The 12,821-nt window shown below is 34.5% G+C and overlaps 1 protein-coding gene across 1 annotated transcript in view; it reads left to right on the top strand.

The window, feature by feature from the left end:
- Nucleotides 1-1,442: 1,442 nt before the first annotated feature.
- Nucleotides 1,443-12,821, top strand: part of LOC106471797 (ER degradation-enhancing alpha-mannosidase-like protein 2) — a 31,774-nt gene continuing 20,395 nt past the window's right edge. Inside the window, exons 1-3 of the mRNA XM_013932421.2 lie at nt 1,443-1,595; nt 5,830-6,086; nt 7,682-7,807. Of these exons, the coding sequence (XP_013787875.1) occupies nt 1,465-1,595; nt 5,830-6,086; nt 7,682-7,807 (514 nt within the window). The 5' untranslated portion in view covers nt 1,443-1,464. The remainder of the gene's footprint in view (nt 1,596-5,829; nt 6,087-7,681; nt 7,808-12,821) is intronic.

Genomic DNA, 12,821 nt, shown 5'->3' with positions numbered 1-12,821 from the left:
GCTAAAGTTTCGTCGGAACGAAGTTACGGAAAATTAATTAACAAACGGAGACGTAACAATATAATATAAAATAATTTAAATTTCATGTTTAGCTTTATAAGTTAATATATCTAATTGTTCCATTAAAGTTTAGTTTTAAAGTTATGTTTAATCATTACTATTGTAGAAATTGAAATTATAATCTTATTACACTAACTACAATTGTTTCTTTACCCTAGCTTTAACAATCAGAACTATTCTAATGTTATTACTATATTAAAAGAACTATAATTACTTTTATTGACCAAATTCATGTCAAGCTATTAAGGAACTTAATTTGAATAGTATATCATCCATCGTTTGATCTTAGAAATGAGTAAGTGAACAAATTTCTACGCTGGCGTTAGCAATTTTGATTTTTGTGCACTGTTCAAAACTATTTTGACTGTAAAGAGCTCCTTGGCTGAAATCAAAAAGTAAGCACCATGCCCAGTTTAATGCTTTTGGCCACTTTGTAAATGTAATAACATTAAACCACCTAACTATAGGTCACCGATCAAAGAATGGGCACCAAATATTTCCTTATCTCTGATCCTGACAAATATTCTTATGATATGTTTCGGACTAATAAAAAAAATGCAAGAAACGTAAATGGCAATAGATATACGCTCTTTCTATCTAAAATCTTTATACAATGCATAAAATATTACTGTTATTTAACTTGTTGTTCTTTATTAAACTGAATATATGCGCATTTTACTCTAACTTAAAGTAATTATGAAATCATTGAAACGGTTGTAATTGGGAAACTCTACAAAGCTGCATACAGGATATCTGTGCTAGCAGTCCCTCAGTTTGAACTGAAAGGCAAGAGAAACACAGCTAGGCAACATACACTGCCTACTCTTGGGCTATTCTAATCGAAGACCATCTCTTTTATAACATTAGATGGCCTGGTGATTAACGCGCTCAACATCCGATCTGTGGGTCGCGGGTTGGAATCCCCGTCACACCGAACATGCTCGCCCTTTCAGCCATAGGTGCTTTATTATGTTACGGTCAATCCCATTATTCGTTGATAAAATAGTAGCTCAAGAATTGGTGGTGAGTGGTGTTGATTAGCTGCCTTCCCTCTAGTCTGTCACTGCTAAATTAGGGATGGCTAGCGCAGATAGCCCTCGTGTAGCTTTGCGCGAAATCCAAAACAAACCAATAATATTACAATACACATAGCCCAGAGTGCGGAGAGCGTTTTTTTAAAGGGGCATGAACCATGAGCCCTCGAATTCTCAATCCGACATGCTCAACTACCTTGTCACTCCTGGCCTAATTATGAATTGACCATTCCATTAATAGTATAATACACAATTTAAGTATTTATTGTTAGAGCGATATATATACGTAAATATATATATATTTTTGTTTTTCTGCTGCATTTCACACCAGAGATCTCTGTCAGGACACGTTTGTACGGAAATAGCTATAATGAAGGTGTTTGGTTGTTATTTAAATTTTGTCTCAATTGTTTTACTTCACCTAGGAATATTATCGTCCATGAAGTTTGATTCATGTTTAGGAGTTCAACATTTTTCCGATGATGATCTGCAAAAGTTGAGGTTTGTTATTTTTTGTAATTTATAAGAATTTAGTTACGAATTGCTTAAACAGACTTAGAAGTTAAGAGTGTTACTGTTACTAAGTGTTAGACCCATAGTCATATATAGTTACACTTAACGCCTTAAGACAAAGTTACAATTGGCAAGCATCAGGTATATCAATTCTGATTTTATTTTTAATTCATCCATGCGTACCTAACCTAGATTGTTCATCAATTATCTCTTCAAACTGCAATATAAAGAACTTATTCATGGACATGAAACTTGTATAAAAACTATAATTCATATAACTTTATAAGCAGTAGTGAATCACAAAAAAGTTAAATCAGCAATTAACTCTCTGCCAATTCAATGAATCTTATCAAAGGTGTATTTTGTTTATTTCATGTAGTATAGTATATATATATATATATATATATGTTGAATCTAAGTTTCAAATGGACAGCAACTGCCTGTTGTAGGAACCTACAAGTGTGGAGGACGACGTTTTGAAAGTCTTCCGCCTTTGGATTTTTAGTTGGACCTGAAGACAAAAGGCGGAAAACTTTCAAAACGTCGTCCTCTACATTTGTAGGTTTCTACAACAGGTAGTTGCTGTCTATTTGAAACTTAAGATTCATTATGAATACCTAAACAACCTATCAAAGATTATATATATGTTCCTCTAAACCTACAGTTAATTTGAAGACTTAGACTATGTTTTTTTTCTCCACAATTCACCATATTTATTTTTGTTCATTTCTTATAGCACTTGGATATTTCACAAAATACAGAAATATTGCAAACAAAATATGACTGAGGCTATATACACAACTGTTATATGAAATTAACTACACAAGAACTGAGAACCATTAAAGCAATCTATAACTTTGATTATATAAACAACCATTTTCAATTTTACTTATTACTATTTTAAAGCTACTAATTTGAACAGCATAGTCACATACACAACACTCAAATATTGTAGGTAATCCTGAAAACATTATGAAAGATATATACATGGCTGCCACGCATATAATGAAACGAAAACAGTACCGAACAATCGTGTATATAATCAAATGAAAACAATACATGACCACTCTGAAAGCAATTTACAATTCTGACTATATACCCAACTATTTTGTATATCCTCAAAAAGATAAACAGAGTAGTACAGCAAGATTTCCATTTAATGAATCCATGTCGGCTCTTGTTTATACCATCCCATTTTAGTAAATGATCTCACAAAGCTTCGTATTCTCTATCAGACTCTATAGAAGTTTTCCCACTACAGATGCAAGATTAACTGGTTCATAATTTTGAAGGCAATTCACATTAAAACTGCCTTACTTGAAACATTGTGTTTCATTTTGGTCTCCATTGTACAGACAAGATGTTAATTTGATTGAAAATATTCAGAGATAGGTTATCAAAATTATTGTTATTCAGTAGTATTTTATCTTCTTATGTATTGGCCATAAAATTTATACTAAAAAATATTGCTCGAACTGAGTGAGAACCAAGGGTAACACTATTCTTATTGCTAAAATAAGTATAAATTTCATCTCTTTTTTGTTAATGAAATTGTGTGTGGGACTACATTTGAAGATTGAAACATCCCTGACTGACTTTCTTCTGTGGAGGAACTTGTATACGGCTATGATCGTACTGATTTTCCCAGTGCCAAATAATGTCTCCATCAACCATTCACTAAGCTGGTTTTCAGTTTGTTCTCAATGTTTGTTTTATGTAAAGTTATTGTTATATCTTAATTTTGATCTGATGAGTGACATAATGAAATTCACGTTGGTTTGCGTTTATATATATATATATATGTGTGTGTGTACATGTACGAGAAGACCAGTATACTTTACTCTTCTTTTTGAGTTCCTTTTAAGTAATTATAATTTTAGCATTCTCAAAAACATAACTCAAAGCAATAAACATTAGATAATTGGTGCATAAATAAAGTCCTAGCATTTACTCTTGTACAACATTTAATTATGTACTTGACTTCGGGAAATGGTTAGGTTTTCTATCTAAGTGAAAATGAGGAAGGAAGAAAACTACGGCAAACAATATCATATTAAATCAACTTAGAGTATTATTATATCTACATGTACACTATATGAATGAACCTGTATATCGCAGAATATGTAATTTGAAGATCAACTGTTACACGCATTTTACAACGAGGAAAGTTTATACTACTTGTACAATTTATTCTTTTTCATCTGATGAAGAAATCTTCCAGTGGAATTTATAGTGTGTTAACTCCTAACAAGATATATGCAGTACTCTGTATGAATGGTTTAAGATCTTCATATATGTACCAGTTGTTGCACTACTGAATAACTTAGAAAAATTTACATTTGATTGTAAAAATTCTTCTTTTTATTCTATGCTACTTGCTAATGCTGTAGCTTCTTAATATACACATATATTTATAATTTATTGGTTTCATTCTACCTTTTTTTTTACTTAATTGTGTGTATTTATTAAGTAAACGATTTATGTGAAGGTTAGCGTATTCATACAAGATTTAAGTAATCTTGTATTTTTTATAAAACTTTGTAACGTTGCTTAAACATATATATGAGAGGCATAAAACCTTATAGATTAGTTGTTTCCAAACTGTGTGTCACAGCGAATTGCTAGAAGTGTCACGAGAGTTTCACCAAACAAAGAATAATTAATAGCATAAAGAAACGTTGCATGTGACAGCAGGGGTATTGTGTCATACAAATCAAGATAAGTAGGTTAAGGTGAAAAAGTTTGGAAACCACTGTTGTAGATTACCATGTATATTTTGTGATTTAATTTGCTTTAACCTTCTGTTTCATTTTAAAAATGCATACCTGTAGAGATAAGTACATCACATGTAAAATTATATATGATTCTAACTCTTTGATCGCTTTTGTCAGCTCTGAAATAGTTTATGGCATACACTTACAATGTTTACATTATCTAATGAAGATATTTAAAAGATATTGTTTTACACTATGTGAATGATTACATGATGTGATCATTTGAATTAATTGTTTCAACACAAGATTCTAATGAACAGTTTATTAGCTTATAATGTGTTTATTAATCTTGTACATTACTGTTCTTATATCACAGTTTAAGTATGTATACAAAAAACACTATTTTCTTTGAGTCTTTAATATATTTTGTTTTAAATATTAAGAGTTTTGCAAAAATAAGATATCTTGTCATTCAGTTTTTATCACAACGTTATTGCTATTGTAATTTGTAGCATGATATTTTAGAATATCCGATAATTATGTCAGCAATAGAGAAATGTAATTGAGTTTTCTTTTAAATGCATCTTTCTGACTAGAAACTTTCAATTGGCCAGTTCATATTATAATGTTAAAATAAACAGTCCTGCAACAGTGTTTTTATTGGATTTTTTTCTATGTTTGAAAGTTATTGATTGTCATATACTAGTGGAGAAAGCTACCAACCAAGAAATGTTATATGGAATTAAATTATATCTGATAATGCTGTGTAAAAATTGTTGTATTGGTTTTGCTAAAATATTGTTAAGTGTATTGCACAGTAATTTTTAATAAACACTATATGTATTACATTATTTAGCTTAGATAAAGATTTTATACTGCAGTGTGAAATGTATGAAAGTTACAGGTTATATGTATATAATGGTTAACCCTAAAATTAGGAGTCATTCATGCAGAAACTATTGAAAATTTCCAACACACACTAAAATCACCTTAAAAGGTTAATTTAGTATCAGAGCTTTCAAACAATATAACTCTTGGGCTCATCTTTTCTAAAGTAATTTTTATTTGAGTTTTTCCTTCTTGTTTGCATCAAGATTTTGGTGGAAGTCTGTTACTTATCAAAGTAATTTACCTATAGAAGACCTATTTTCAATACTAAACTAATCAATAATCTAGGCCAATGTTTCCTAAAGTGGGAGCCGTCGCCCCTCCCTGTGGGCTGTAAAGCTTTTTCAGGGTGGCTGCCAAAAAAAAGGAATGAAAACAAAGATGATGAATTAATTTTAATTCTAAATAAACAATAAGCCAATATATATATATAAGTAAATAAATTATCTTGAATAAATTAAATGATACAGTACATTGAATTGAAAGGAGAGTGTTATTGTTTTACTACAACACTGTTTTACAATCATCATGCTAAAGTTATAGATTTAGGGTTAATAATGGTTTATACATCTATGAGATGGTAATTATGTATTCACAAATTATTTCATTTTGTTTTTAAGGGATCGGGTTACGAAGATGTTCTACCATGCCTATGATAGCTATTTAAAATATGCCGAGCCATATGATGAACTACGACCTCTGAGTTGTGATGGCGTTGACACATGGGGAAGTTTTTCCCTTTCTCTTATTGATTCTCTGGATACTCTAGCTGTGATGGGAAACTTTAGTGAATTTCAAAGAGTGGCACAACTAATAGTGAAAGAAATAGATTTCAATAGCAACATTAATGTTTCAGTATTTGAAACTAATATTAGAGGTAAGTTTTTGGTGCACTTGTGATGATATAAATTAATTTAATAACAAAGAATAATGACATTGTACGTGATTGAAGTTTTGAATCCAAAGTGTTTGAAGTAGGAAAATAAATAGATTGTAAAAGGTTGAAGGTTTCATTTGTTTATGAACAAAACGGAATAGTCTTACTGCCATTTTGGGGTAAAACTACATTGCAACATATAGTTTAAAAGACATCTAGAAGTGTTATATATAATGTTTTAAGGAAATGTTTAATTTCAAAACATACTTACCTCCCTCACACTTATAGCTAATACTCAACCTCCAGAGTTTCTCCCTTTGCCCATCTAAGCATTGTTCTTATTTTTTTCTCACTTGCTCTAGTCTTTTATCCCCACTCAATTGCCCTTGGTGATATATATATCTCATGATACCTTACACCTATGTCAATGCACCCTCTATCGTGGTATCTTGTATAAGCACCTCATTCGTTGATGTAGGAGGTCGAGAAATAACTATAAATGTCAGTGGAGGTAAGTATTATTGGAAACACATTTTCATTTTAGGAAAATGTTAACTTGAGTAATTCAGTATGGTAACTTAAGTCATGCATTCATCAAGTGATTTACAGCTTCAATCACAGTATTATTAGTTTGACACAGTTCAAAGGACAATATAAGGTACTTAGAATAAACAACTGTGGTTTTTCTATTACAATCTACAATCATTGTAGAAAAAAAAGGGTAATTTAAATTAAAAGGTTGGTCCAAGCAACCGAGTCCATAGAGGGTTAGGGTAGAGAAAATAACCAATAAAATATCAAGTTTTACTTAAAAATACATTTGATATTCATTTAGGTTTTAGAGGCTATTGAAACTTGAAAACTGTAAGATGAATTAAAAATGCCTTTATTGAATCACCTTGCACTTGGACTAGTCAGTGCTCTTAACTCCATATATTTGCAGACAAGTCTTTAATATGAGCACTTAATTAAAAAATCTGATTTTTTTTGTGTACAAGACTTGTAATGCTTACTAAAAGCTTGCCAAATTTTGTGAAGGTACATGTACAACACTAAAAGCTATAGTATGGGTATTTTCCTGGTTACCTGGTGTTTACAAGGTTGTTCAAAATGACCAAGATTATACGGAAAGAGTTAAGGCATTAAAAATTGCCTGTTTAGGCTAAAGTTAAAACTTAAGTGTAATATGTAGCACTAATATTTATGTACAGATGTTTATATACATTGCGTGTACGTCAAATCACCACATAAGTCGCATGTATTTCTTAAAGTTTAAAATTAGTATATACACCAAGATAACACCTGACGGGTTTATGCATATTTTAAAAGAGGAATCGCAAGCGTATTGCGTATTAATGAAAATTCTATATAAATGAAGCGTAAACTTTACGTATAGTTTGTACTCTCATTTTACAGGATTACATGTATATATGCATAAGTAAATTTCAAATAATGTGCCATTTCTTAAAATAGTTTTTTTAATTGATGTACACATTAAAATTCTAATTATTATACTCAGCATAGTGACGTATTTTCTGATATTTATAAAACGCATTCTGAAACGTCATCATTTTGTGTTACATTATTTTATTCAGTGGTAGGAGGACTTCTTTCTGCACACCTGTTATCTAGAAGAGCTGGAGTAGAATTAGAACCTGGATGGCCATGTTCGGGACCACTGCTGAGATTGGCAGAAAATGTAGCTCGTAGACTGCTACCCGGTACAGTTACATAAGTATCTCGTTCACTTACTACCATTTCTGGCGTAAACTTTGTAAGATAACATTTATATTGTATTCCATAGATGATTGTAGTGGTTGCTAAGAGATAAATCTGAGGTGAAATGATTTCTGTTTATTCACTGTTGAGATATCTGAATGTTTCAGGTTTAGAATGATAGATGGCAGTTTTTATTGTTCTTTCGTTTTTGTTTCGTAATTGTAATGTAACAAGCTTTTCTTACATTTAGGAATGTTTCATAGATATATAACAACATAAAACCCTCTTTTTATTTTGGGCAGAGATTTTTTTCCCTTTTGAACATAACGGTAATATTTTGTGAAATTCGTGTTGTACATTAATCTGTAAATTTTATCATTTATCTGATAAAATATTCGGCAGGTGTTTTGGTAAATGTGTGAATATTGCCTCCCCTCTTTTAAGTTCAACCGTCATTCACTTTTTTTCTGTACAGATATCATAAAAAATTTGTTAACTTCAAAATGTTTAGAGGTTTACTTTGAATACATTATTTATTTTATCACGTTTGTGACGCTTGATTGTATAGATGCTACTAATTAGGGTATATTTAAGGGCTGCTCCCATCTCTGAAATTAGTTTTAAGAAATGTTATTTTTTTTTAATGGGTGCAAGATACACATCATTATCATACATTTTGATTGCACAATTTGAATTAAATAAAAACATCGTTTAACAAAATTTTTGTTTTTATGCAGAAGATAAATTATTTTTTCACGTAGATTTTTCTTGGAATGTCATCTTTTTTTTTTAAAAAAGATTTTTAGCCTGACATCTGGTGTTGGTACTATGTTATAAAGGTGCTGTCACACACTTTGTATAAGTGTCTAATTCCTAACTTTTGCCACCGTAAACCATCTTTGGTACTGTCATAAACATTTCAAATGTTTTACAGCTAGATTTTGGTGCTTCCTGCCTTCTGGGATGCAGAGATGATTTCAATTGAATGAAGTTCTTGTAATGGTCTGTGTCAAGAGTGGTATCAATCATTTTTTAGATGTCAGTTTCCCAGTTGTTGTTTTTTTTTGCATTGATTATTTCCTTACCGCATGAGCAACCCCTGGACTTTCATTTATTCCTATCATTCCTCTTTAGCATTTGCTGGACTAGAAACATCCATTCATCTGGCAGTAGTTATTATACTAGAATCAAACAATTTCTTTACATTCACAAATTATTGTGGAATATCTCGCATCTATCTTGGTTTGATGTAATACCTTTATAGAGATCCATGAATCTGACAATGACGTTGATGTCTCATTCAAACTCAAGAGTGTTGAATATATTGTCAACCACAATATTTCCTTTGCATTTAAGCTTATATGGTGAAAAGTTCTGATGCAAAAGAGGTATTGTCTCACCTAGTACACTAGCACTAAACTGAACCTCATATAATCGTCTGTTGTCAATGGTGACAGTATGTATTCAATCGGATTGAATCTTCAAAGTCCCCAAAATACTGGCCAACATTTGCAAATTTCCATCACTCCACAGTTGGACCAGAAAAACTGTTGACACTGAACTTGGAAATCTAATTGTAGGCCACCACCTGATAGTAAGGTTAGTACAGGTCTCCTAATACTGGTATATATGCAAGGTTCTATCTCTTTTGGGGACTTGGGCTTCTATGAAAGTCCTTATTCCCCTTGGTTGTGCTCACATAAGAGCATTCCAATGGATTTTATAAGATCAAAGGAATCTCACCAGGGATTTCCTGGATTCTTGTATCCTCCCTCCTTCCCTTCAAGTCCATTTTGCTTGGTGATTTGACAGGGACAACATCTCAGTTAAAGTTCCTCTTCCACCTTTTCACAGAAACTTCTCTGACCGTGTTGGAGGCATATTTGGATTCTCAAAAAGTGTTGGTCGAGTCAAGATCTCACATCAATCTTCTGGAAGTCCTAGAAGTTCATTGGGCTTTGGATCATTTTCTTCCAGTTTTGTGGGTGCAAGTTAGTCAGGATCCATTCTAATAATTTGACTGTTGTCTCCTACATCAATTGACAGAATGGCACCCTTTCATGTTCCCTTTGTTTCTAAATGTTAAATCTTCTTTTGTGGCCCCATACTCAACATGTTCACCTCTTGACTGTTGCAGATCGTTTATCTCATTCCAAGAAGGTTCTCCCAATGAATTGGTTCCTCAATCCCCAGGTCTTGCAGTGGCTCTGTTCTGATGCCCGATTCCACATTCTTTGGCTTTGGCAGTCGATACCTTCAGTCAGGATTGAACCAATTTTTACCTTTATGCCAACCCTCCTATCCTTCTTTCCAGTGTTTTGTGAAGTATACAAGCCACTCTGTGTCAAGTATTTCTGATTGCCCCATTCTGGCCTGCTCAACTGTGGTTCCTGTTAATTCTGTCATCACCTCCTTTACCTCTTCCCCTGTCCACTTCCCTTCTCTGCCAACCTCATGTGCCTGTGTTTCACCCTGCTGTTCCCATTGTCTGGCTTTTGTCCTGTCCATTGCAAGGCAGTCCAGACTCTCTACATGTGTAGCTTCCCTTATTTCCCATTCAATCTGCCCATCTTCCTTGTAGACTTATCAGAGGAAATGGTGTATCTTTTGCTATTGGTCTCTAGGACAAGATTTCCTTTCCTACTTTTCCAGTGTCCCTCATCTCTCCAAGTTCTTCACATGACTGTTTGACAATGGTCTCTCTGTTTGAATGTTGCAGGCTATCGGGCAACATTGTCCTCTACCTTTGTTTTCCCACTTCTGCTGTATGTTTTCATCTCCTGTTTTCTTCCTCTTGTTTTGTTTCTTTCATCTCCTCTGTTCTCCTCACCCCACACACTTACTGGATTGGAATCTTAATATTATTCTGCATGCCCTTACTTTTTCGTGTTTGAACCCCTGTCTTCCTATTACCCATACCACCTTTCCTTGAAGACCTGTTTCCTGCTCCTTTTGGCCCGTGGTCATCAGTTGGATGTGTTCGCTTTCAACGTCTGTCAAATCCTATACCTTAATACTTGTGTTCTCCTTTATACTGATTGCTTCTTTCTCTCCAAGACATCTGTGGCTTGAAAAGGGTAATTTTGCTTTCATGCTGATTTATCATTTATATCTACGTTCTGATCCAGATTGCCTCCTGTGTCCTGTCTGGGCTCTCAGATGTTACGTGGTGTGTATGGCTTCCTTCTATGGTTCCCATTCTTGATTACTTATCTACTGGAATCCTTATTCCTCCCATGACCTTTCTTCAATTACAGTTACATGTTAGGTTTTCCAATTTATCTGTTTGGCTTTTTGTTCCTCTGATTCCCATCACTTTTTCCACGTCTACTCTCACCAGATCCACCACCTCACCATGTCCCTGGCTGCTCATTTCCTTCATCCGTTGGAGGAGATCATCCAAGCTGACAAGTAGACCACACTGCACACTTTCATCACCCATTATCTTTGTCATTTGGTCATCTCCTCCTCAACCAGATACCATTGACCTCCTGTCACCATCTTACACTCCTCAGTTCAACTGTGAGTGGGGAAGATTTTCTTTTTCACTTACAGTGACCCTATGCTTCTTGTTGGATCCTGCTCTGTGGTGAGTGGTGCCTGTCCAGGTATACTATTCAGTTAGTGAACCCCAACCTACCTCCTACTGAATGTCAGTCTCCAGGGGATCTGGGTATGAGCTGGCCAAACCATCAGATCTTCCCTACTTGACCCTTTTGGTCTATAACTCCCACTGTTGCGATGTGGTGTTCCATAAATATGCCTGTCCCAGACTGTACAAACTCGGTGACTATTAGGAGTAAAGCAGGGAAAGGATTGTTGCACATTCCTCTGACCCTGATTGAATACTTCATGTGCAGCCTGCTTTTAAATATAGGGTTCTGCAGTCACTTTCTCTTGTGATGCATTCCTCCAGACTCCCCACTGCACTATTCCCTCCCTCCTTCTTGTGGAACAAGGGTGTCCTTACCAACTCCTAGCTGTTAGGGTGGTGGACCATGTAGGCTGCCTCCTGAGTGTGCTCAATCCCACTCAGTTGAGAGTAGGGTGGTGATGTTTTGCTAGTGTAGATGAGGTGTACTCTCCTCCTACTGTTGACCTGGTGTACAATTCCAGATGACATCACATGCATTTCACCCCACCAGCTGAGAACTCTCCTATTTACTACCACCTGGGTGTTGGTTCCAGGACCTGCTGATGCTGATTGGAGCTGGACCATGTGGTTGGATTCTCCTCCTACCATCCCTAATGCTGACTAGTTTTGGAATGGAGTTGACCCTCCATGTTGCATTCCACCTTCCTACCATCACCTGTATGTTGGCTGGTGTTGGTTGTGTCTTAAGTTTGCATCCATGTGCTGGCCTGGGTTTTCAGAATGGAAGGCCTCTTTCCCTTCTAATTCCTAGGCCTGAGGTGAAGATGGTAGGGACCTTCCTCCTACTGTGGCCCTGATGAGTTATTTCTGGTGCTACCAGGATTTTGTCTGGAATTGACCCACTAATTATGGTCTATTGCTCCCTAGCCATTCTACACCATTCGCATGACCAAATTCTTAGATGTGCTTCTTTCCACATTTTTTTGTGACACAATTCTCTGCTACAGGCGAAGAGTATACCTGGTACAGATGTAGTGCAGTGTCCCACGGGAGTAACTTCTCCATTGAGATTTCACACTCCATAAGTGCTCATCTAGCTGATTTTTCACCAGCCCCTCCACCATTTCAATGTGGGATTCTGGGTATTATGTGAGAGGAGGTAATTAATTGCACTGGAAGTTGATGTTTTCTTACACTGAAAATGTAGGAATTGCATTGGAAGTTGACGTTTTCTTACACTGAAAATGTAGGAATTGCATTGGAAGTTGACGTTTTCTTACACTGAAAATGTAGGAATTGCACTGGAAGTTGATGTTTTCTTACACTGAAAATGTAGGAATTGCACTGGAAGTTGACGTTTTCTTACACTGAAAATGTAGGTATTGCACTGGAAGTTGACGTTTTCTTACACTGAAAATGTA

The sequence above is a fragment of the Limulus polyphemus genome, unplaced genomic scaffold (genome assembly GCF_000517525.1).
Source record: "Limulus polyphemus unplaced genomic scaffold, Limulus_polyphemus-2.1.2 Scaffold4869, whole genome shotgun sequence".
Taxonomy (NCBI): domain Eukaryota; kingdom Metazoa; phylum Arthropoda; class Merostomata; order Xiphosura; family Limulidae; genus Limulus; species Limulus polyphemus.
The sequence above is the reverse complement of the archived record's forward strand: the minus strand, read 5'-3'. Positions and strand labels throughout refer to the sequence as shown.